The sequence below is a fragment of the Rhinolophus hipposideros genome (assembly GCF_964194185.1).
Source record: "Rhinolophus hipposideros genome assembly, chromosome: 5".
NCBI lineage: Eukaryota > Metazoa > Chordata > Mammalia > Chiroptera > Rhinolophidae > Rhinolophus > Rhinolophus hipposideros.
In genome coordinates, this window is record NC_138051.1 from 934,643 (window position 1) to 962,012 (window position 27,370).

The 27,370-nt window shown below is 42.3% G+C and overlaps 1 protein-coding gene across 1 annotated transcript; it reads right to left on the bottom strand.

The window, feature by feature from the left end:
- On the bottom strand, nucleotides 1-27,370 carry TSPAN3 (tetraspanin 3). Its single transcript, XM_081049466.1, has 7 exons — nucleotides 27,092-27,370; nucleotides 12,728-12,919; nucleotides 12,405-12,479; nucleotides 10,095-10,196; nucleotides 8,953-9,105; nucleotides 7,840-7,923; nucleotides 1-873 (listed from the first exon to the last, which is right to left on the bottom strand). Exons 1-7 carry the CDS (start codon nucleotides 27,152-27,154, stop codon nucleotides 781-783), a joined length of 762 nt encoding a protein of 253 aa, XP_080905592.1. The 5' UTR covers nucleotides 27,155-27,370; the 3' UTR covers nucleotides 1-780.

Sequence of the window (27,370 nt, forward strand, 5' to 3'; positions counted from 1 at the left end):
CTGAGGGGTGATATGGAGTTTATTGAATTAGATTTTCCTATTTACAACTGAGATCACATGTACATACTGTTTTGCGAGTCTACATACATTATTTCTAAGGAGTTTAGACTTACAATGAATGAACTCAATCTCACATACTAGACACACACACACACACACACACACACACACACTCTCACACACTCATCGTTTTAAAACAATAGTGTATACACTGTACTCCTCCTATAAAGCCAGCTTTGATTAAAAACCGCTAGTTTCAAAGATCAGTCTGATTTTGAAGATGAACCCAAATACACACTGTATGATCCTAAAATCTATTTTAGCCATTTTGACAGTTGCTATCTTATTGGACTACAGTATATAGTTTTTAAAAGGACACTGACGAGGGGCACCCTCTGGTGTTAGCTCCCCCTCCCTGCAAAAACCTATGGCCAAGAGTTGTCCACTGCGAAGCCTGACGGGGCCCAGTGTCCTTGGGCAACAGTCCCATCACCGCCCGGAGGTAAGAGAAGCAGGCCACATCCTCTAATTCTACCACACTAAGCAACTCGCAAATGGTTCTGAAATGAGAACACTGTACTGAAAAAGGCAGGGACGTGGAGTCAGCTAGAAGAGGGAACGTGAGTCATAGGTGGGTAGGGAAGTAGGTGGGCTCGTGGAGAGCCAAACTGCTCGTCCAACACCTGTGTACGTGTGCTTCAACTAAAGGAACTCAGGAGGCCCGCTCAGTCCCCCTTCCACCTCAGAACACGACCGAAACGCTGATGCTTGAGTCTCCCACTACGCATAGGTGCCGCCGGTGATGAGGAGCTCATAAGCAGGATCTCTAGTCCTTCTGCACAACACGATGCAGGCACACAGCACACCCAGCAGCTGCGGGAGGAAAACAACAGCAGGAAAAGAGGCTGAAAACCTGCACGCAGCAAGTGTATGTCTCTTTGTTGGCAACGGAGCGATTTCAAAGTTCAGTGACCTTGACCATCAAAAAAGCAATAAACAACAAGAGTGAGAGAAGCAACATCTAATGAATACATTACCTTCCTAGGAAGTAAGTACCAAGATTTAGCTTCCCTCGCTTACACCTGAGAACAATCTGTGAAGCCAGCAAAGACTTAAGGCTCTCTTACTGCATCTAGCACAGTGCTGCACAAAAGAACGTTTTGCAACGATAGAAACATTTTCAATCTGAGTTGTCAGATATGGAAGCCACAAGCCACTGAAGCTAAGGAGTTGTGTTCGTCATTTTATTTAAATTAATTTAAACTAGGGTGGCTGGTTAGCTCAGTTGGTTAGAGCGAGGCACTAATAACACCAAGGTTGCTGGTTCGATCCCCGCGTGGGCCACTATGAGCGGCACTTTACGTAAAAGAAAAACACACAAAATAACTTAAGATGTTATGTGGCTACTGGTTACCACACTAGACAGCAAAGATCTAGGAAGTGGAATGATCGAGACTTGAGGAAATTTGATGGTGGTCTTTCTAGGCATATGGACTTGGGGGAGACAGGCTTCATAACAACCCCCAAAATTCAGTACATGAATAGCCCAAAAGGCCTATGGTGGAAAATTAATCCTGTGCCAAAAAAATGTAGTTTGAAGGTTTTTGTTTCTTTCACAACTATGTACTATTTTTGAAATCCAGGTTTGGCTCTGTGGTATTACATACATGTTATTTAGTAAAGGTCATTCCTCCATCATTTTATTTTAATAAAACCTAATCCTTTAGTGGTAGCAAATTGGAATAAAGTCGTGCCACATTATTTTGGATATGCAAGAGGATTAAACTGGATTAAAGGAGAAATGATTCTAGAATTTTTGACCTGGCTCCTTGCAAAATATAAGCAGTAACGAAAGAGCTAAATAGGAATAAGTTAACTTGCTGTTCTGACTTTTCTTTGAGAGTGAAAGGTCTCTGTTATTTGACTTTAAAAGGCAGGGCCCTCTGCGCACACAGGGTCCATCTTATGTCAACACAGTGTACCAACCCCTAACAGACTCTCGTGAAGCTCGAGGTGGAGACCACTAATGAGCAACACACACACACGGAGAACAAGGGTGTCCGCAAGCTGGAAGCCACACCAGTCACCATCAGCCTGTGTTGTGTCTACCCCGGGCTCTGCCTACTGCTGGAATCCATCCGTTTTGTCACGTCAGTATTTGCTGAGGGGTCACTGGTATGAAGCACCTTGGAAACACTGTAACAGAGGCCACTGTTCAAAGTTTACTAAATATCTCAAGCCAATTCTAGACATGTTTAACATCTAATTCCTAAAGTAATGTTTCCGTTCATTGTACATCAAAACATTCTTAGCGCTGCTAGAAAATCAAACACATTTAGGTTCCCAGGCAATGTTAAATTGAGCAAAAAAACCCGCTAAGCTCAGAAATTACTGAATTTCTGGGGGTAAAAACCTCTCTTCCCATCTCTCTTCCCTCACATTCCTTTCAATTGTTAATGTCTACTGAAGGAGTCAGCATTCTCAAAATGGCGTCTGAAGTATCATTTCCTGATTTTTATTTCCATTAAGTCAACTTGTATTGATTTGAAAACAGTAAAATAGCTTGATAACCCTATTTATGCTTGGAAATGAGTCTATTTAAGAACATTAAGCCCTACATAGTAACTTCTTATAGTCCAAACCTCATCACTAAGTATCACAGGCCCATTTCCAAAGTTTTGGCTATACTGAAATTTCAGATTATTGAAATTTTCCACTAGACTTGGAAATATTATACAAATATTTCAGCTCCAGTGTTATTTCTTCCAATGAAATTTCCCCTTGCAATATTCAAGTCATGAGAACTAATCTACACTTAGCCAAAATACAACCACCAGCAACTGCAGAATACGGTTACTAAATACAACTGGTGATTACAAACTGGGAAGGATTAAAATGTTCTATGATACCCTACGTAGGTGGCATTATGGGGAAATAGGGATTGTTATACAGGTTATTGGAACTGTACACTGAAAACACTCTTTTCTGAGAGAAATTTGTAAATACCTATCAAAAAGTCACTCACATTCTAGCTCCTTAATTGCATCTGGCTGCAATTTTTGCTCTAGATATTGCACACACACAGAGAGGATATTCACTACTTGCATTTCTGTAATAGCAAGACTTATGTAGATTAGATAAATTATAAAGTATGCCTCCCAAATGGAATACTATACAGCTGTAACAAGATATTAATTTGTTTTTAAGAGGCAGGTGCAAAAGTTACATGCCATGTGGTCCCATTTATATAACATTTTGAAATGATTAAATGTTAGAAATGGAGGACAGATCAGTGGTTGCCAGGGTGGAGGGTGGAGGCACAGAAGGGAGGTGGGTGCAGTTACAAGAGGGTCCCAGCTGGGACCTTTGGGGCGATGGAACTGTTCAGCATTCTAACTGGTGGTGGTGGACAGAGGAGCCTACACAAGTCAGAAACCTGTACAGAACTGAATACACACACTTGCACGCAAAGAATCTGAATATAATTAGTGGGTGGCATCAATGCCGATACCCTGGTTGTGATACACTGTAGTCATGCAAAATGTTACCATCAGAAGAAACTGGCCGAAGCTCACACAGGCTTTGTCTGTATTGTTCCTTAAAAGTGCGTGTGAATATATAATTGTCTCAGCTTTTTATAAAGGCAAGGGACAAAATTGCTTCCTGTAAGCTTCTATTTGAGTAAAAAATACTCATGTGCTTGTCTGACCACAAAATGCTTCTGCAAGGGAACACAGGAAACTGGTAACAGTGCTTGCCTTCACAGGGGGACTTGAGAACTGGGGTCAAGACTGACGGAGGCTTACCTTTACTAAATTTGTATTATTTGAAAAATACTTTATCAAATGGATATTTTCAATTTAAAAAATTTTCAAAAAATTAACAATTAAGATTAATTTTCCCTAAAAACAAACAAAGAAACAAAAAATAAAACAAAACCGCAGCCACTCAAAACTTAGCTTCCCAAGCTTTGGGTTAAGTTTTTAAGGAAGAATTACTTAGAATATTTTTTTTAAAAGAAGCCACTCAGTTCTAACTATCTGCAGGCCCAATCTGAAGTGTATTTTAACTTATTTTAGGGAATAACCAGCAGTCAATAAGCAGGAAGGAAATGAAATAGCAGTCTCAACCTCCTTCTCACTTGGCGTACAGGACAGAAAATAGCTGCCTGGCCTTGGAAATAGCTCTCGGAAGCTTTACTCCTGGCCTCTTCATCCCGAGGACAGGCCAACTTCGTGTGGCTCCAAAAATCTCCTTCTCTTATATTAAAAAACCCTGTTTGTAACCATTAACTAGTGTTTTTTCAGGTTTTTCTTTCTTGATCATGTTGGTCCTGCACAAACCTAGATCATTTAACTAGACTAGAGGAAGGGTCAGCAAATGTTTCTTAAAGGGCAACATAGTAAATACTTTAGGCTTTGTGAACTAAGAGACAAAATTGGTCTCTTTCACGACTCAACTTTGCCAGTGTACCACAGATGCAGTCACAGACAACACGAGGTGTGATCAAACAATACGGTGAATGTTTAAATTTAAACCATGTATTACAGTAAAAGACACACTGCCATTAATCCCCCTCAAAATACTCGCCCTCGCTTTGAACACACTCATCCCATCGTTCTTGCCACTTTCTGAAGCAGTTCTGGAAGTCCTCTTCCATGAGTGTCTTTAGTTGTGCTGTTGTTAGAGCCTCGATGTCCTGAATCATTTTGATTTGGGGGAAGAGCCAGAAGTTGCACAGTCCAGGTCCGGCAAATAAGGTGGATGAGGACACATTGTAATGTTTGTATTTGGCAGAAATTGCATACCAGACGCGGTGTGTGACACAGAGCGCTGTCATGATGGAGGATGATTTACAGCACACTTTAAAACACACCTTCTCTCAACCGTAGCTCACACCCGACTGACTACATCAAACAAGTTGAAACTTGTCACACACTGTTACTAAGGTTTGATGCACCGCTTCCCATATTAAAGATCCCCAACTTTCCATTGGATGGCACTCGGCAGCAGCGTTCACCATATTTTGTGATCACAACGGAAACGCTCCATGTCACCTATTGCTTCCGGTACGGCATTTTCTGTCAAATCAAAACATTATGGTGTGTCCTCATCTACCATAATCACTGGATCTGGTACCATGCGGCTTCTGGCTCTTCCCCAAAGTCAAGATGATTCAGGACAAGGAGGCAGCCATGACTGTGCAACTAAAGACACTCACGAAAGAGGATTTCGAGAACTGCTTCAGAAAGTAGTAAGAATGGTGGGATGAGTGTGTCTGAAGCAAGGGGGAGTATTTTGAGGGGGATTAATGGCATGTGTCTTTTACTGTCATACTTTATTTTAAATTTATATAGTCCCCATATTTTTTGATCGTACCTCGTACAGGAGCAAGTGCAGCTCACATGACAAGAGGAGGTGAGCTACATCTGGCCTACAGATGGTCAACACCCGAACTTTTATTGGGAAATTGAGCTAACGAGAAAATTTCTTCTTAAATTCATCTTTAAGCCTTAGAACTTCAATGAAATGAAGCTTAACAGTTAACATCACAAATCACACTCAAAATCAAAGGAGAATGCTTAAAACAATTTTGATACAACATTACCAAAAATCATTTTTCAATCTTTAACATGATTTAAAACTGTATTTGTATGATAACGCTTAGAGCTTCCCCACTTTACAATCCAAAGGAAAATGCTAATGATATTCCAATGCTATTACATTGTATATTTTATCCAGCTGAAGTATCAACTGTCAGGTCTCATATCAGAATTTAGGAATTTAATCTTTTGAAAACCTTAATTCTTCCATTTGTAATTAGAGGCAGAGTACAATGGAGCCATGGTTCAAGCTTTACTGGTGGTCCTAAGTCATATTATGCTTTTCCCCCCTCATTTTCATGGGGACAGGGACTGGAGAACCTCCCAGTGTCCTTCCAGCTCTCGCTTTCTCTACCAGGATGGGTGTGCAAGTCTAAGTTCACTGACTTTGAACTGTTTCTGCCTTTGCTCAAGGTTTCCATACCCAGGGTATCCAGGCACATCAGATTTTGAATATCAAAAGTTTAGAACATTTATAGGTTCTCTTTAAAAAGGAGGAAACATTGGGGAAGCTTCTTTTATTATTTCAAATGGATGTTTTTTCCTTAAAACCAAAGATTTTTAATTTTCAAAGCCACTAGAGGTTTTGAGTCTATGTAAGTTCTGAATCCCTGACTCAGGGTGATTTAAGTCGAAAACACACATGAGAAGGCATGCTTAAGTGACTATGCCTTAAGCCAGAATATTTATTACCTCACACTAAAAAATTAATGAAGAAATATCTGGCTGGTTGAGAAGCTTAACTAAATGAGGAACACAGCTAAAGGGATAGTTTTCATCAGTCTTACATAAACATGGTACATATTCCATGGTCGAAACCACCACACAGTTAGTTCCAAGGCTTTCTTTGCTGTGTGCTAACGTGCAGCTTTATTACCACATAAAATCACTAGGAATGCACAGATTGGGATTTCACTTTGGAAATGTGACTCCCTCATGTTTCATTATTTTCAGCTAAATGAATGTGTGTGCACAGACAATCTAAATATGAACTACATCACTGCTATTCAACAGATTACTGCTATGCTGAGCCACACGATAACTGCGTAGAAGGGCAAAAACCACGGCAAACAGAGCTAGGCTTTTAAAGGAATCATTTCAGGGCTGTTTGATTTCCAGCAAACAATCACCCTTTTGCCATTTTAAAAGGCACTGCCCACTAAATACACTAGCTTCTGTTCAAACATACGAAGAAGAAATCCAAGCAACTCACATTTAAACCAGCAATTACACTGGTTTTATCTAACAATTAAGATACCTACACTTTCTTAAAATAAATTCTCTAGGCCTGAAGCACATTTCAAGAACTAAAAGAACACTCTGAGAATCAGATCAAATGCAAAGGGTTTTCAATCATTTTCAAACAGTTGGCAATTCTCAGTTTAAAGACTCTTCTAAAACATTCCTTTAACAGAATCTCTAAGATATACTGTAGATATCTGAGAAACTAGGAATGTAAGCAGTTGTACCAGGCAGAAAAACAGCTTTCTTTTTTGTTTTCAGATGGGGGTGAGGGATAAGGGGTGGTGTGTGTGTGTATGTGTGTGTGCGCGTGCGCGCGTGTGTGTTGGGGTTTTTGGTGGGAGGGGAGTGCTGGGAGTAGATAAGTTAGTGGAAAATTAAATTTTCACTGGTAGGAGTTGGAAAAACAAGTCCCCTCAGCTACCAACAATGACATGGCACACTTGCAGATGTGCCAACTGATGACACGAACTCCTTAATGGCTCTCAGTCTAAAACGGTAAGTCCTGAAATACAGAAGAGGTTAGAACCTTAGTTTTCACTTGCAGGTCTTCTCCGTAAAGCAGTAACCTCGCTCCTATCATGTAAGAAGCTGGTGTTGTAGTACCACTCTTTGATTTACACATATAAACATATAAAACCCTTGAGGATACAGAAACAAGAACTGAAAGGAGAAACAATACTTTAAAAGACTGAAATAAAGCAGTACAATTTTTAAAACTTCTGTCCCATTCTATTCTATCTCCTAACAGTACACTGTTGCACAGGGCACTCACAAATAAAGTTAAGAGAATCAGGCAGAGTCCCCTCATACATGGTTCCCCCATCCAGATCGCTAGATGGTGTTCTGAAACCATTCTGGGTCTAGGTCTAGAGACAGGAAGTGGAAGCGATGGAAACCGGTCCCCGAGTCACTTCAGGGACACAAAGAGTAATTCCGGGCTGACATCAGAGAATCTGGACGCTCTGTTAACTGCATGGCTGGCTGTGCTCACCTGAATAGCTGCAAATGCCAACGCCGCCCAGATAACATGCATCATGATTTCTTGTAGCTTCTTCACAACCAGAGCCTCACATCCCTGAAACACACCAAGTCAGCCTCATTAGATATCTTTTGTAAAAGTGAAAGCTGCAGGTCTACTCATATGACACGACTACATATAACTACTCATTGGCAGAAATGGAAATGACAGATACTAAAAGAGGGAGAAAGATAATTAAATAATTTACAGCAAAACAAAACAGCATTAAAGACAAGCAAAAGACACAAGGATGTAAAGTACAGCACAGGGAATATAGTCAATAATACTGTAATGACTATGTATGGTGTAGGTGGGTACTAGACTTACCAGGGGGATCGCTTCACAAGGTATATAAATGTCTAACCACTACGCTGTACACCTGCAGCTAATATAATATTGAATGTCAACTGTAATTAAAAATAAAAATTTTAAATAAAAAAGGGCATAAAACATATGTAATAAAATTTGAATCCTTAAAAAAAGCATTGAAAGCAGGGACTCCAAAGGATATATACACACCCACGTTCATAGCAGCATTACTGACAACAGCCAGGAGGGGGAGCCACCCAGCTGTCCATCCACGGATGAGTGGAGAAACAAAACCGGTCTATCCATACACTGACATCTTACTCAGCCTTAAAAAGGAATGAAATTCTGACTCGTGCTACAACATAGATGACTCTTGAAGATGTTGTGCTGAGTGAAATAAGCCAGACACAAAAAGACAAGTATTGTATGATTCTTTATCTGAGGTACCTAAAATAGTCAAATTCCTAGGGACAGAAAGTAGAATGGTGGTGGCCAGGGGCTGGGGGAGGGGAGAATGGAGACCTGTTATTCAGTGGGTACAGAGTTCCAGTGTACCCATTGGGAAACAGTTCTGGAGATGGATTGTGCTGATGAATGCACAAAATGTGAATATACTCAACACTAGTGAGCTGTACCCTTAAAAATGGTGAAGATGGTTTAAAAAAATAAAAAAGACAAGCAAAAGAGGGTAGAAGAGAAGTTCCAGGTAGAGATGAATCACAGAGAAAAACAGCTTACCAGGACAGATTCAGATTTTGACCAAGGAACTCCACTTACCTCGGCATAGAGGTTGGAGGGGTGGGCCAGGCTGCCGTTACAGCTGCTGGCTGTCTCTCGGCAGCAGCTGAGAGGGACGCTCTGGTTTTTGGTTTCTTTGAACCAGTCTGTATTTTCCCAGTCTGAGTAATTGTGAATTCCACAACAATGCAGCTATGGAGCAGAGAGCAGAGATTACTACTCACCAAATACTTACACCTGCGTTGGACTTCAGAGCTGTGTGCACTGCAGAGCTTTAAGCTACTGTAGAACTTTCTGAAGTAACAGAAACACTCTGTCTGTATGTCCACATAAGGCTGTGGAGCACTTACACCGTGGCTGCCGGTGGGACCACAGGACAGAATGATTAGCTTTAATCTGACCGCTACATGGGCACCTGGCCCTGGCCCCTCCATGAGAAAAGCACACTGACCTCAGGAGAAGGTCTACATCTAAGCAAGATGGGCTATCCTATATGTGAAATATCTGGTTCTTAAATACTGAGGGTGACAAAACATTGTATACACGACTTGTATTCATCTTTTGTTATAGGTATCTTTTGAATACTACAATTTTAATTCAGTTTTTTCCTTTCTTAAAATGTGTATACATTTTTTTTTTGGCACCCTTTGTATTATTTCCAATGAGTATTTCAAATATTTTGTCTAAAACATTTGGGATTTGCTTCAGGATAATCTAGCAAAAGGTATGTGGGGGTCATGGAAAAAACAAGATTGACAAAAAGCTGACAATTTTTGAGGGTGTTTTGTGGGCACAGAGATCTGCTATCTCCATATCTATTTCAAATTGTCCATGATTTTTTTTTTTTTTTAGTTTTATTTGTTGGCTTTTTTGATCTTGCTTTCTAAAACTATCCGCAAAAGACCTCCCACCTCCTCTTAAGTCCCTCTGGGCTCCTACCTTCCCTGTGACACATACCTCTCTTCCATTATCTCTCTAGCTAATTAATTTTGGGGGGAAAAGTTGGATGCTTCTCATCTGACTTTGACTAGGTGATGAAAAGCTTTCCAAGGGTGAAGATAAAAACACTGGCCACATCATGGAGCTACCCCTGACTGTGAAGGCACAGGATAACTTCCATAACAGCAGCAAAGTAAGTTTCATGTTGACCCTCAAGCCCTAACTCGCCGGAGAGAGCTCACCTGTCTCTGTACAGAATCGATAGCCCGGCTCGCAGCGTCAGGGTTGGTCCCATTGTAGGTCTTATATACCTTCTGAATGCTGCGGTCAACCTCATCCTCCACCTAAATCGAAACAAAACATTCAGTCCCTCTACGAGACGGGGGGGGGGGGGTTAGCAGTCGTCACGGCTCTAGCTAAAATACCTAATGGCATGCTTGCCAAGTTGCCAGATATGTCTGTAAATTTCCTGTAAGGAAAAAGGTCTTCTCCCTTCCTGCCTCTACACACGTTCAGGTAAATATTCAGACATTTTATATCACATAGGGTAAAAGCTTTCAGAGGAGTGCAGAGGACAAGCTAACACTGCAGTCAGGAGTTTGGAGAGTTTGGAGAAAGCAGCTGAGCCTTGAGACAGATGTCCTAAATTATAAATGGATTGTCTTCTTTTTAAAATAAGTTTTCAGTGTATTCTCAGAAGACCTACTCATTTTCCTTTCCTAAAGGAGATAAAAATAAATGACTTTAAGAACCCCCACAAGATACTTTTGGGACAAGTTATTAGGTTTGCCTAAATATGCAAAAGGATTCAGCAGGTTAAAAAAAAAAAAAATCAGTCCTTAGAATTGACACTTTACAAAAAACTGCAGTTCAATGTGAATGAGGAGACAGGAAATAAAACTCTTCATAACTTATTGCTGCCAACTACTAAAGTGGCAAGAAAGTTTCATTTAATCACTTTTGCTTGTACCCGATTTACCTTATCTTTCCAGGAAGATTAGACTGACCTGGTAATTGTATCAGTGATGTGAGGAGACTATAACATTGATAACTAGATCAGAGGTATGGGCATAATCCATTGCATTCTTTCTTTGGCACAGTTGCCTGGTACCTTATGTGTGAATGATTTGAATATTAAATTGGTATATCATGTGTAGTCGCACAACAGCCTAGCCAAATGTCCCTTCACGTCTTTCCTTAAGGAAAGAAGAGTTTGTGAGATTGTGCCTTTCTGGGACTCTGTTCCATCCTTGTGTTTACACCTTATGTCTCTCTGTCTGGTCCCCAAAAGATGGTTTGCAGCCAAAGACCGGTAAGATATCTCACCGGAGATACAACCTAAGCCAGGCGGAACCGAGTGGGGACCACCAATGAGCTGCCTTTGACAGGTATGGGAAGGGGCCTTGCCTCCCCTTCCCCAGGCTTGGAAAAGTCTATTGCTGCCCTGGCTTTCCCCTTGCACCTGTTTCCACTTCTCTCAACAGAGTTGTTACAATGTGAAAGACTTGATCCTGAAAAGGTACATACTCTAAGTAAACACATCCTGGGACCTTGTGCTTCAGCTGTTTACAGACAAAGGGTAATTGAAATAAACATTTTCTGTTATGAAGTCTGAGCCTCACAGACCGTGTAAGAAACAATGTTACTTTCTTGTAGTTGTAGACCTCTCAATAAAAACCTCCAGCCGGCTTTATTCTGGGCTCCAGTCCTCTGAGACTGAGAGACACCTGGCCTTCCGAGAGATTTAACTGCATTAAGTCTCTGTTTGTTTCTTGCTTAAAAACTTAACCCAAACCACCCCTTCTTCGCACCCTCACTGCCCTTGTTGTGCAGGACAGCAACAATCATGCCTTGATCTAAAACCGTTAACTTACCACGAGAATGACTCTATATGCCTTTACGATGTCTCTAAAGTTATGCCCAAATTAATGTAAAGCAGTCTATTTAGCCTTAAATGGTACTGTAGGAGGAAAGCAAAAGCTGGCAAAATAGAAAGGAAAGGGGAAAACAAAAGACAAGGAAATGACGAGGAAAGGGGCAAGAAGGGAGAGGCTGGCAAGAGGTGCCTAGGTGCTGGAGTTGGCAGGACACCCAGGATGGGGGGGAGGTGGGTTCACAACTCACAGTTGTCTTGTCCTATATCCAGGACAAGGCATTTTTTAAAGATGCAATGGAAAATAAAATCCTCAATTTAGTTCTTCTGAAACAGAAATAAGAAAACTTCTATTTCTCCTCTCACATAGGGAATTTATAGGCTGAAGAAATTTGAAGAAACTTCTCAGCTGACCAATTATTCATCTGCAGCTCATTCTGAGGTTATTTAAAGAAAAGTAAATTATCTACAAACTAGAACAGTAGAATTAACACTTTGCTATGTAAAATGAGGCTAGAAGTCTTGATCTGTAATTTGATTAACTTTACATTTTTAAAGCAGTGGCAAAATTGAAGTAAGCCAAAAGAAAACGTCTCCTTTGATAAAATGAATTTGTTCTATTTCACTTGAAACACTTAAAACACTTTTTAAAACACATAAATCATAGTAGATAACATACCTTTGCTCTGTAAATGTATCCCAAAACCACTACAATAACTTCTGTGACAAAAACCAGGAGTAGGATGATGACAAACTGTAAGGAAACATTGTCAAAAATTAAATACAAATGAAAAATTAAGTACAAATGAAAAAGCAGCATTAACTATTCTCTTGATTAAAAACAATTAATGAGATAACTGCTACAAGTTTAAGACGTGTTAATTCTGCTCCAATTATAAAAGCCAGAGTCTATAGAGTTTCAGGCTCCATTCAAAGTAGGTAACACAAATGAACTATTCCCACATACTACGATGACATGTGCTCTGTGGAGTGCGAACTTACCGTGGCCAGTCCACAGCGGCTTTCCCGGATTGTGGCACAGCAGCCGATTAGCCCAATAATGAAAAGCAGCGCTCCAACTGCTATGATCACTACAGCTGGGATGAGAGTGTACACGTCTTCAAAGAAGTGGTCATAGTCGTCATAGATGATGAAGACGTAGGCACCCACGTAGCACAAAATGCCAGCCGCCCCCTGTAGGAGACAAGGTGAGAGAGGTGCTAAGTCTGTTGGAAAAATGCTCCTACTACTGCTTAGTGGGTTATAATTCAGTGAGATTTCCCTTCACTTTTAAATCTATTTGTACACTTTTTTCAGTGACACTGAAAAGTCTCCTAATTTTTCATTAGTAAGAACATTTCTTTACTAAAGTTGCAAAGTTTTCCAAATTCCATCTCCTTTTAATAATTGTTGGTTCAGCTAGGACCAAGAAACCATGAATCTAGCAAGCAGTACTGATGACAAAAGTGAACCCCCAACACACTCCAAAAGGCTTCTCTGTAGCTCCGTTTCAGCCCAGCACAGAGCAGCAGGGTGGTGGGGGCACACCTCTGCCCATCGCAGCTGCCCTCAAACAACAGGGAAATTGGGTACAATTGGCAGAGCCAGGATGTGAACCCAGGCAACTGGACTCCAGAATCTGCATTGATAACCTCTATCCACCCCTTGGGGAAAGAAATACTGTAACTAGTAACTTTGACACCCATTTCCATAAAGCTAACCCTCTGGCTGAGACTGAAATGGTAAAGCCAGAAGGCTCAGTTATAAACAACTCTGCAAACCCTTAAGTCTGCTTAGTGTCAGGCCATATTTCGGCCAGGAGCAGAAACCTTATCTTAAAAGCCATCTTGTCTTGATCCCATCTTGCTTTGTCTTCCAGGGGCCTAGGCGGGCAGTTCCAGGGGCAGGGTGTGATCCTGGAGGGCTCAGTTCAGCCCTGAAACCCTTGTCATTGAACGGGGAACAGCCTCTTTTACCCCCTCCAGTAAATCTCCACACCCCTCTTTGTTTGGGGTGGTTACGGTCTTTTCTAGCCTGACCTCCCGCAGCTCAAACACAACAAATAAATTCTATTAGACCCTCCAGACTCATGACTTGTTCCTCCTCCTAGTTGCTCCCGGAGTGCCTAACAATTAGTCTTTAGAATGGTGCCTCTCAAACTAATATGAACAGGAATCGCCTGAGGATCTTAACTATGATTTCATAGGTCTAGGGCTAGGGCTGAGACTCTGTATTTCCAACAAGTTCTCAGGTAAAAGTTCCCAGGTGATGCCGAAGCTACTGATTCTTAGGCTACACTCTGACTGACAAGGTTACAGAGCAATCCAGGGAAAACGAATGCAGAAAGCCATGCCTTATTTCAGCTGTGGCCCCAGACCCGTCTCCACTGCAGTCGTACATATACTGTGTTTCCCGGAAAAAAAAGACCGGGTCTTATATTAAGTTTTGCTCCAAAAGATGCATTAGGGCTTATGTTCAGGGGATGGATCCATCCTGAAAAATCATGCTAGGGCTTATTTTCCAGTTGTCTTATTTTCGGGGAAACATGGTAATCTCCTCTGGCACTGTCAGTTTTGCTGTCACTGTGTATGTACCAGCTCAATGCTGACAGCCCAAGCCACTGGCTTGTATGTGAGCAAGCAAAGACAGTGTGAGGCCAAGTGCTAAACATTTGGTTTAATGAGTTATCATTTGTAGAGCACCTTGAGACTTTCACAGGAAAAGTCACCATCCTTTAAAACTTAACACATAATTAATCTTCAAACTAGAAAACAGCCTCCACGATGACATTGGAAATACTATTAACTCCTTTCAACCTGGAAATTCCATTTATTTCTTAAGTCTATGTACCCCAGTAAGTTTGGACATCATTAGTAGATTTTCTTACAGCAAGCTATTAGAATCATCAGACCTGGAAGAAAAGACTACATTTATGTAAAGTTGAGAAAGTAACTTTTTTTTTTTTTTAAACAACATGGACTTTTAAAAAAGAGAAGAATAATGGAGGCAATTATTAAAAGTACATTATGTTTAAGCCTCCTCCTCTGGCTTCCACAGAGCCCGCCCTGTAGTCAGTCACACAGCAACCTAGCAGTCTGTCCCCTCCTATCTTTCCTTAGGGAAAGGTGACCCTGCGGGATTGTCCCTCATTGGGGTTGAGTTTACGCTACTCTAAGTCTCCATGTTTGGTCCTTGTAAGCAGGGTCTGCAGTCAAAGACGGGTAAGATTTCACACGGGAGAAACAACCTAAGCCAGACGGGACCCACCTAGGACCCTCATGAGCTAATGTAAAGTTAGGAGGTAACTGTGCCCCTCCTCTTCTGAGAAGCTGCTGATGCATGCCTCAACTATTGTCCTTTACCCTCAGGTGTAATGGACCCATTAGAACAACAGCATCTCGCCCCTCCTGTTTGGCTCATGGGATAATCTTATCTTGTGAGACTTGTTCCCCCAGGGATTGTATGCACCACACCTTGGTCATTTGGGGGATGGTGTGCATCGGTTGCTTTGGGATGATTATGGGATTTGGAATAAATGATTATTGTATGGTGTAAGAGTTTCACAGACCCTGCCCCTAATCATGTGATCTCTATTGTGAAAAATCAATAAATACCCACGGTGACCCGATTAGGGGCTCCAGTCCCTTGAGGCTGTGAGTCCCTTGGTCCTCTGTGATTTAACTATATTTGAGTCTCTGTCTCTTTATGAGAGTTTAACCCTCGCCGCCTCCCTCGCCTTCCCACGGCTTATGTTGTGCAGGACGCAACACCGCCCCACCACTGGTTTTCTTCTACTTCTCTCACTGCTCACTCTCATTCTCTCCCAGGCGTCGATCAGTCAGCCCTGTTCGTTTTCCATTTGTAGGCTAACCTCAGGTTTCCCTACCCCTGGCTTCCCCAGTCACTACCAAGGCCAAGTTTGCTTTTAGCTGGAAGTCCCACTAGACCCCTTACCGTCAACCTACCCCAAATGCTGTCTGCCTTCCTGCCCACCCCATCTAATCTTTCCTTATATTCCTGTCATAGCAACAGGCACCAGGCATGGAATTTTTCTAGTCAAATGTCTGAGTTACTCTATCATCTTTCCTTGCCCTACCTCTATATCCCATCAAACACCAACTCCGTCACGTTCAGTGCTTCCAAAAAGACTGCTCGACTATCTGAACTTCTCTTTACTCCCACTGCAGTGCTTGTCTTAATTTGGGCCTCACCCTAATCCTCACTTGCTGACCCTCCCATCCCTTGATAGGTTCTTTACATGATCAGTTATTTTTGTTAAAAATACAAACCAGATCAAGCCATTAGCTTGTTTAAAATCAGGAAGAACTAGGGAGCATCTGAGATCTTGCTCCCCAGTGTATGTCTTCAGTTCAGCTCAAATGAATTCTTATAAAAATTCTCAAATGAATAAATAAATCAAAACAGGATAAACTAAGCTATTGCTTCTGGTTTTTCAGCCTCAGACTCCATTACCCCTCATCCACCCTGAGCAACAGAAAATTGTGACTTCCAAATGCCCCACATCCTCTCACTTTACCTATGCTACTCCTTGGAACGTCCTCTCTGCCTCTGCCTGGAAAATCCCTGTCATCCATTAAGATGCAGGTTAAATATCACCTCCTCCTTTTGGAAAACAATCTTGATCATTTCGGGACGAATTAGGTACCCTCGTACACAGAGCTATCACCCCCATCCAAAGCTCCAAAAGAGCATTTGTGATTGCTACAATCATAACTATACCTGTAATCAGCACGTCTACAGGGCACACGTGTTGCCCACCTGTCAGACACGTATCACCTAGAACTGCTCAGCACACAGCAGGGACCAATGTACTAGGTACACTCCATCACATCCCTTCCACTGAAAGTACTCTCCCAGCTCCACCATAAGCTTCGATTCGTATTTGCTTTGTTTCAGTCCACGGTTTATAGTTTTGGTTCACTATTCAAACCTAATTTGGCAACTTAACCCAGCTTACTGAGTTCTTGATGGGCAGCAGGTCTGGAAGACATTAGTTTACAATGCTGCACTCATAGCAGCCACGTGCTGCAAGGGTCTCCGAGGTCACTCAACTTTGGGGCATGTTAACATAGATGGAGGCAGCCATAGGAGAGGGCAGAGGAAAAACAGCTTAATAGTGTGAGGACATTAATTACAGAAGTGTGTGGACTACTTAACACTGTTACCAAATACTACTTTTTATTGACTATGTGCCAGTGATATATAAACACACATATACAGACACACATATTTTGCTAAACACTTTCAGTCCTCAAACTGAAATAGAAGAAATCCTAAACATGAATCAATCATATTTGTCCAGTTTGTCTTCACTAGTCATCTTTCTATCTATCCTTTGGAATCTTGGCTTTTTTAATTCTAAAATATAATATTTCTTAAAACGCTTGAATTAAAATGAATTCCATTTTTGAGCTTCTAGTAAATGAAATTTTAGCATACACAAATCTGAGTGAAAACAAGACAAAACTGGAAGGTACATGCACTCAACAATTAATCTGAAACATAGGACACTGAAGAACTACTTGTGTTTTAAATATAAAACAACGAATTTTCAACCTACAGAGCCCACTGAAATTGGGAATGTGTCGAGTGAAGTGTTCCCAGGGCCGCCACCCGCCAGCCAGACTGAAGCCCTCATGTGAAGCTGAGACTGTGAGAAGGCAGAAACACACACCAGCAGGTAACCAGGTGATGGGAGGCTAGTAGGAGATGCCATTTGTAAAGCTGCTGATTTTTTCTAATAGATTCCAGAGCAGTTTCTCTTCCCAGGCTGCAAACCAGTCAAAATCCACTTCCCACAGCAGAGCTGAGAACCAAACAGAGTTCTCATCTGACAACAGTGGGAAGCAACTTATTAGGTGCACACAGCAAAGCATAAACTGCAGTGACTGTTGATATAAGACTATATAAACCAAATTACTAGTAAATAGAGGCTGTATTTTCTAAATTGAAGACAACTTCAAAATTTTTTTCTTTTAATGACATCTATATATAGTGCTTATATCTTCAGTTATACAATAAATGTATGCAAATGACGTCAGTTTCTTTGAAAAATACAGAGTAAGTGTGCTAATAACAGAAGACCTAAAAACAGCAATACTCAACTGCTTTACCGACATCCAACCATCAGTCTGAGAACAGGGCTCTGCGGCCCTCGGCGGGGAGGTTCTAAGTGATGCCGACTGGAATGAATGCGGACTCTGCCTTCGCAGGTCCTAGCACAGGAGTTGTGGCGATCAGAAAGGCTACACGGGGAGCAGGTTCCATCTTTCTTTAGAAGGGTCACGCTGGGCCTGGGATCTAGCAAAGGAGCTGGGCTCTGCCAACAAAGCAGCTGCAGAGTGGGGAGAGGTGCAACAGGAGAGGAGATGAAATGTGGAGCTCAGGGGCAGCTAGACTGCTTTAGTCACCGCTGAGAAAACGTGAGCCTGTCAGGAGAATGCATGCCAGGGCGGTGTACTAAAAATAGCCTTTGTACAAGGTGAAGGGAAACTGAGGGGAAAGGCTGAGAGCTGAAACTAGAGAATCGTTTCTTAAAAAGCATTCTTCTTTATCTTTTAATACACTCATGCTCTAAATTAAGTCACAAAATTTGAAAACAGGAGGGACAGTGCTTTTCCACACCACACCACACCACACCACCCCAGAAGGCTGTTCCTCTGAAAAATAAAGCTATCCTGTTATTAAAGTTCACAAGTATGATACTTCATCTTATCCTTTACCTTTACCCTACTACATACACAGAAAGGTGAAGTCACTTTTAAAATAACAAATGGCATTGTTACATAAGATTGCTTTTTCTATAGTTTAGAAACTACTGTTTTGGTGCTTTTTTTTTTTTGTATTTTTCAAATCCTCTGTGAAAGAAACAGCTGATGAAATGCTAAAATTCACAAAACTACTAAATTATTTAATTTTCTAAGGAAGAAGGAATATGATGTGAAAGGGGGCACATCAACCACAGTGAAACATGCCACTAGGGTGTGGCATTAAAACCGAAACAGATTTGGTATGAGCTAGGAAATATAATAGCTGTTGTGACAGTGTATCTATATGGAATTTTAGAAATGTGAAGGTAGAAGCATCCCACAGAATGTTGGGGTGAAGATAAAGTATTTACCACTTTTTCTTGGTATATAGTAGTATGCAGCAGTCATGGATTCATGTCTATAACTGGCCAAGAATCAGGACAGCACGAAGACGAGACCAAAAGCAGTGTCTGCCAAGTTCTCTGTAGACTGCTCCTTTGGCGTAATTTTTACCTCAAAGAATAACTGGTGAAGTAGAAGTGATTGGAATGGGGGACAAAAAATAGTCAAGAAAAGACTGGGCAAAAACCACTGTACTCTAGACCTTGTAAGAAAGCAGATTTCAAAAAGGAAGCAGAAAGGGGCAAATACCAATGGAAATCCATCTTATGTGCTATCTTTTAACATTTAATTCAGTTTTCTGTACAGCCACATTAGTTTTTTTAAGTACCTCACTTCTCTCCTGCTGCAAGGAATCCACTGGTAATTCTGTAGAGTGCATTTCTGAAAGGTCCCCTAAACTCCACCCTCGTGCCATTACAAGTGTCTTAAAATCACCTTACATCTTTCAGCATTCTTCTTACCCTAATATTCTCCAGTCCAAACATGCTCTGTTTCAACTCTTACTCTGATATAATACGTCGTATCATTAGACACAATTACTCCTTTACCAAGTCCAATGCCAATGCCTGAATATTTCATTTACTTTCTTATCAACTTGCAAGGGGAAAAAAAGACTACAATCCAAAGATTTCAAATTCTCTTTCAGAAATTAAAGCTACTGTTACCAAGAATTTCCGAAGCTATTAAAATCATCACATCATTTTCTACGTATCTACCAAACTGGTCAGTAATAAGGCCAAGCAGCATTCAAAGAGGTGTGAGAGTAGAGAAGGAAGGGCCCTCAGGACAGAATACAGATGAATACAGCATAATCTTTGGAAAGCAATCTGTAACACAGACCAGCCTTTTGTATCTACTAATTGCACTTCTGGGAGTCTATCCTTGAGAAAATAAGTCAGATGCAAACAAAGATTTGTATAGAAGGTATGTTTATCAAAATGTTATAACAAAATTATAATAAAAACAAAAGAAAAAACCCTGGCATCCAAGGTATGTTACATTATAGCTCTTAAATATTCTGTTAAAGAAAAATTTGATAACGTTTGTGGTGTGTTAGAAGAAAAACATGCACATACCACATACATTTTAAAAACACACCATGTCAACACTGTTTATCTCTGGATAGTGGAATTATAGTGATGTTAAGTTTTTGGTTAACTTTTTAGTGTTTTCTTTGAAAAGCAAATATATTACCTGCATAATCAGCAAAGCAAATATTTAAAATTATATCTGAAATTGAGATTTTGTTGTTCTCATAAATGAATTCCCAGGTCTGTCTTTAAACACCAACATAAAATGGGCATCTCCTCAATCCCAAACATTTTAGGTACCTCTGCCAACCTCATCACTTTTCTTGAGTCTATCTGGCTTTGACTCACTTTAGATGTTTTCTTATTATCTAATACAATTCTGATTCTTTCAGTATACATTATTCCTTTTTTCCTCCCAGAAACATCACCTTTCATGGAGACAAGTTAAAAAAAACCAACCATCTACTTGGGGTGTCAAGTTTTGACAACAGCCACTTCTGCCGTCATTATCAATGTCATGTCATTATTGCCGTTCTTCTCAAAGAGATACATTCATCCTTTTACACCACTGTTATTCCGATGATATTCCACAGGTCATGTTCTTTAATTCTGCCCTATCTTCACTTTTTCTGTATTTGGTTTTTTTTTATAGTCATTGTTTATCCAGATTAACAAAGTTGTTCTTTTTAGTCCACTTTATACCTACCAAGTGAAAGACCCAAAAGTTCAGGTGCCAATGAAGTTGAGGATCAACCAATGCCACAGCCAAATGATGGTAGCAGCATGGGAATTGTCTATTTTCAGATTGCAGGGCTCCAGGGCTCATCTGAGAAGGATGGAATTCATACATCCAGTTTTGGGGATATTTTGTTGTTGTTTTTCAAGACCCTCTGTCCCTATACCCTACTCTAACTGTAAAAACAGTTATTACTACAAGAACCTGGGGTACTTAAGCTTCATAATATTTGAGGGTGTCCATGCATGGGTTTAGTGTTCAATCAGTAAAAGCAACAATACAATATGTCATCATTTATTATGGACCCCCATTTAGTAAATCAAAAACAAATATATAAACGCAAATCATTTTTCTGATCTACTGACTCTACGCAACTATTAAGGGTAGGTGGGGTGGAGAAGAGGAGAGGATATTTTTAAAGGAAACTTTGAGACTGTCCATGAGTATGGGGGGGTGGGAGGTGGAAGGTGCACATAGAGATCAAATTTGATGAAGTATGAAATGATTTTGCCTGTCCACCCCTCTCCCCATGCATGAGCTGTTAGACAGCAGGACTGCCTTTTTTGCTCTTTGTATCTCTCAGAAAGAGGTAAACCATACTCAACAAGCAGTAATTGATTGAATGATTCTTAGGGTATACTTATTTGGTGAAAATATAAATTTTTTTTTTAAGTTTATTGGGGTGACAATGGTTAGTAAAGTTACATAGGTTTCAAGCAAGTATAAATTTTATGGAATAAATTTTCTGCAAAAATCCTAACCTGAATTGGATCTTATGGAATAAACGTCACTGAAATATTTCAAAGCATGATAAATATCCTAAAGCTAATAAACAACATGTTCCTTAAACTGCAACTAAAGAGAGCTTTTCTGCATATGGGCAGCTGGCTGATTCCATGTTCCCAATGCTATGAGTTCTTCCAGTTAACAATTATCCAGAGCCACAGGCACCTGGTCAGTGGACAAGTAACTGAGAATGTAATAAGACTGGAAACATTCATTTTCTTAACTGTCAATGACAAGTTGAGAAACAGGTCTTCTACTGTGTACCATAACTTGCTTAGTGACAAAGTTAGCTTTTCTTCTAGTGAACTGAAATACTACGAAAAGAAATCTGTTAGCTGAAGATATGTTCCAATAACTTGGTCTTTGTCAGCAGTCATTCATGATGATAGAAATACAGGAGGTAGAAAAACAAATCCCAGGATGTCAGATGAAGGTTCTGGTTTAAAGTATCATATTTCCAATTCAAATGTGTTGCACGTGCTGGAAACATGAAATATATCTAAGGAGATTTGTGAAACATTTCATTATAAATTCTTTTTTTAAAAAAAAAAGCATGAAGGTACACTTAAACCTTCTTTTGGTAATGTGAACATACTAAGTATATTCTTGCCTTAGGAACGATAGGTTGTTCCCTGTCTTGAATGCCCACCGCATCCTCCACATCACCCCAAACCAGCCCCTTCTTCTGGTCCAAGTTAAATTTCATCTCTTTGGCAGCCACCCCATCACTATCACAGCATCCTGTTTTAATCCTCTGCACAACACATCACTATGTGATATTTTTTTGGCTTATTTTTTATTGTCTGTCTTGCTCCACCAGAAAGTTCCACAAATCCAAGATCTTCAATGTCTGATTCACCATTTTATCAATAACACAAGCACAAACTAGGAGCTCAAATATTTGTATCATATTTAACAAAGCAATTTTCCTTAATTATATGTATTCAGAGGGAAGCGTGATGTGAAAACCTTTTTTAAAATGAGATAAATCTTAAAGGTATGTGGCTTCCAAATACTATTTGTACATATAGGGTATTTCACATGAGTGAATAATGACTAGTGAGGTGTCACATTGTGCAGTTGTTTCGATAGGCATTCAAAGGTGTCTGACCTTCTTGTGGTAGTTCCTACTTTAGTGTTACTATCACCTCTCATGCAGATGAAAAACAACAGCCTTACATAGATGTGCCAGGGTATAAACTCTACAAGCATGGACAAAGCTTTCTCTTACAGTCCCTATAATGCTTAAGACACTTATGAGCAAAATAAATACCAGCCAATTGGTTTTTCTCATAAGGAAAAACAGGTAATTTGTGTAACATGGAACTTGATTAAGTACTCAAATAACTTACCAGAATAAAAACCTGAAAATTAGAAAGTACTGATTTTACCTTGTAAAATTTGCCCACCCAAATAAGAGTCCTGTCTAACCTTGGTACAAAGGTGCAGTTTATAGAAGAGGCTAGTGACTGTCCCAACCGCCTTCAAATTTAGTCATGTACCTCAAACACTGCTAGCCATCTTCCATAAATTATGACGGGCCTAGCAGTAATACACTTAGGTTTAAAGCTATGCCACTCCATAAAAACAAAGAGATCTGGGCCGGCCTGGTAGCTCAAGCGGTTGGAGCTCCATGCTCTTAACTCCGAAGGCTGCCGGTTTGATTCCCACATGGGCCAGTGGGCTCTCAACCATAAGGTTGCCAGTTCAATTCCTCGAGTCCCGCAAGGGATGGTGGGCAGCGCCCCCTGAAACTCAGATTGAACACAGCACCTTGAGCTGAGCTGCCCCTGAGCTCCCGGATGGCTAAGTTGGTTGGAGCTGACTCAAGGCACGTCCTCTCAACCACAAGGTGCCAGTTCGACTCCCACAAGGGATGGTGGGTTCTGCCCCCTGCAACTAGCAACGGCAACTGAACCTGGAGCTGAGCTGCGCCCTCCACAACTAAGACTGAAAGGACAACAACTTGACTTGGAAAAAAAGTCCTGGAAGTACACACTGTTCCCCAATAAAGTCCTGTTCCCCTTCCCCAATAAAAAACAAAAAATCTAAAACAAACAAACAAAAAAAACCCAAAGAGATCCAAGTTTACCTTTAAAGCCACGAGCCTTAATATTCTGGAAGATGGGGAGAAACTCCATTTTCATTAAGACAACCTTCAGGTTCTAGAAACAACTGTCCCCCTTTCAGTGTGTCTTTCCAGTTACTTTCTTATTGCACTGTCCACAATGATCCAGGCCAAGTCAACGTTAACAATTTTGGCTGACAGATCATTTAGTGCCCAACTTATGTCATATACATGTCTATTTCCATATCACAGCTCACTGAACAAACTGCCAACTGAACCAGGATCTCATGATATTCAAAGATATAGTTCCAAGATCTTGCCAAAGCAATTAAGCTTTATAACTAACACTTACCTACGAGCAGCCATTACCATCTGATAGTGAAGAGCCAGTGCACTGCCACAGACTTAACAAGTTGCCCAAGGGATCTTAAACTTTTACTATGCTGTATGCAAGGAACACGTCATACACTGTGGCATTAAAAGGAGGGAGGGGCCCCCATGTAAGAATACACAGAACTGCAGAACGTATTACAAATTTCCAGGGAGAACCAGTTAACATCTGGTTTATGTACTTTCTCACAAAGCCTTATATTTTAAACTGACAAGTTAAATAGTGCAGTTTAAATGCTGGTACAGGTTCTAAACAAGGCTAATATCATTATGTTTTACAGGAAGTGACTCCAACATAGCCTAATGAGCTCCTTTCCCTTTCCAAATCTTTTGATATCACACTTTGCTCTAACACCACAGGCTCTAAAGTAGAGGACAACTTGAGTTTGCACACAGGGTCTGCCACACCTTGGGTGTTCCACTTTTAACTCAGTAAACTTCAATGTCCTGATCTGTAAAATAAGCATGACATTCCCTGCCAGATGGAGCTGACGTGAGGACATTCCATGTCGAGTGTTCAGCACAGTGCCTAGGTGTGCTAAGGACTCAAATGTTAGTTAACCATCCTCATCAGATTCCAGTACTTTGTCCCTAAACTAATCGTTTGGTGGGAGACACATCTAACAATACTGTTTCCTCATTAGTTGTATTGCACTTATCTGCTCTATGTCACAATTTTTTTCCCTGCATATTTGCTTAACTTCCGTATCACAGCTCATAAAAGCTTTACCATCCTATTAACCCAGATAAAAGATGCTTTTACTACAGTTTGACTCTAGGTCTGGCAATAACCCACTATGAAAAGCACACGTGTTCAACATAACCTTTTCACTGAAGAAAGTACCAATAGTACATATACTTACATAATTTCTAAAGATTCACAATCACTTAACATTAACTGATATTTTAAATGAAAATTTAATTATTTTTAAAATTTAAAGAAAATGGTCCCTGTATTTCCAATATTTTATTACATTAGCAATACAACCCCCTGAGCTTGAATAGCCTAGAATTCACCTGATAGATTATTCTTCAAAATCAAATAGTTATGCCCATAAAAATCACTATAAAGGGTAGAAAAGCAAGTCACTGTGTTTCTTATTTGGGGATCCTGGAAAATCTTTTACCTTTTAAAAAGGCTTTTAACTCAAACTAAAGTATGAGAAGTACTACTCTAATTGGAAAAGAAAAAATCATGGAAACCCCAATGTCCCGTGGGAGATTTTGAATAGGTATTACCAGTCAGGACTCTTTCCATAAGTACCATAAAAGACTCTACGCATGTGTGTACAGGTGCCTTAGTATATGTAATTATCCTTTTATGCTACAGCAGCGGAGATATAAAAGTGTCATTCTTTTTTGGTGGGGCGGGGGAGATGCGAGTTTTAAGAAGAAAAGGATTCTTTCCAAATTAGGTATGTGTGGGGGAAGAAGTTGAATGGAGACATACAAAAGTATGGGAAAGAGTGTACTGACTGTGAAAAGAGAAGTCTATCCAAGGCAGCCAGTGTTTAAGAAGATAGCCAGTCATGAGGAAGGAAAGGTGACTGAGGGCTTCACTTGCAATATCAGGAGAAGGAAGCTGAACCCTACTTTACTGCTGAAAGTAAAGTAAGAAAAGTAAGTTTTGTTTCTTCTTTTTTGGGGGGAGTTGTTTTTTAATAAAACAAAGCTTAATAAGGATTTATCTGGGTGCAAAGTCCAGCTGGACTAAAGGATAGACTCATACCGTGCTTCCCCCAAAATAAGACCTAACTGGAAAATAAGCCCTGGCATGATCTTTAAGGATGTTGTCCCCTGAACATTAGCCCTAATGCGTCTTTTGGAGCAAAAATTAATATAAGACCCGGTCTTATTTTCGGAGAAACACGGTAGGAGCAACACAGTTTACTACAAAAGCCCCTAGTGAGAACCTGAACTAAGATGAAGTGGTTATAAACACCCCTTTCTGTGGGGGCGTGTCCAGAAAATTCATGAGCCATCTTTTACTGAAAGTGAACTCATCGGTCTTAAAATCTTGTGACATCGAATCATATTTAACCAAAGTTCATAAATGCAGGCTCCCTACCCCCGTGACCAAACAGTTTGATTTTCTTGGTCCAAGGATTATTTGGCTTATCAAGTCGAAACCTTTCGGCTTTCTGGGCTGGTAAGCAGCCGACCAGCCCCCCCACACACACAGAGCTCCAAGTCCAAGTCCTCCCGGAGCAGCTCACAAGCCCAGGACTGGCCTGGAGCTGCGGGGGCTCCGGGCGCCCACAAAGAAAGCGGGGCCCGACCCTTTGGGGAACATCCTCTTTCGGGTCTGACGTCCCGAGCAAACCTGCAGTGAGAGCTCCCAGTCTAGGAGGCTGCTCCTGGGGAGGAAGACGGGGGCTCGGCCCAGCCTTCCGCGCGGAGCCCCGGCCCGGAACGCGGAGCCCCGGCCCGGAACGCGGAGCCCCGGCCCGGAACGCGGAGCCCCGGCCCGGAACGCGGAGCCCCGGCCCGGAACGCGGAGCCCCCGGCCCGGAACGCGGAGCCCCCGGCCCGGAACGCGGAGCCCCCGGCCCGGAACGCGGAGCCCCCGGCCCGGAACGCGGAGCCCCCGGCCCGGAACGCGGAGCCCCGGCCCGGAACGCGGAGCCCGGCCCGGAACGCGGAGCCCCGGCCCGGAACGCGGGGCCCCCGGCCCGGAACGCGGAGCCCCCGGCCCGGAACGCGGGGCCCCGGCCCGGAACGCGGAGCCCCGGCCCGGAACGCGGAGCCCCCGGCCCGGAACGCGGAGCCCCCGGCCCGGAACGCGGAGCCCCCGGCCCGGAACGCGGAGCCCCGGCCCGGAACGCGGAGCCCCCGGCCCGGAACGCGGAGCCCCGGCCCGGAACGCGGGGCCCCCGGCCCGGAACGCGGAGCCCCCGGCCCGGAACGCGGGGCCCCGGCCCGGAACGCGGAGCCCCGGCCCGGAACGCGGAGCCCCGGCCCGGAACGCGGAGCCCGGCCCGGAACGCGGAGGCCGCCTGAGGCCCCGAGGACTGCCCCCACCACCCTCCACGCCCCAGCCCCCGCCCGCCCCGGAGGACCGCCCTACGCCCCTTCCGCAGGACTCCGTCGCCCGACCCCGGCTGGCCGCCGCCAGGCCCCGCGGGCACCTCCGGCGGGGCCGCCCGCGCCGCTCGCCCTCCCCGCCCGCCGGCCCCCGCTCACCCAGAAGATGAGGTTAAGAAACACCAGCACGGTCTTGGAGGAGGTGATGCCGCACTGGCCCATGGTGCCGGCGGTCGCTGGGGCCCTGCTCGGGAGCAGACGCGGCCACCCAGCGAGGCCGCAATGGCGACGACGCCTGCCGGCTGGGAACTGCAGCCTCTGCGTGCCGCTCCCCCAGCCCCCGGCGTCGCTGCGCAGCCCCGGCCCCAGCAGGCACCTCGCTCCTCTGCGCAGCCGCTGCCGTCCCCCCACGACCGCCACGCCGCTCCCTAGCAACCG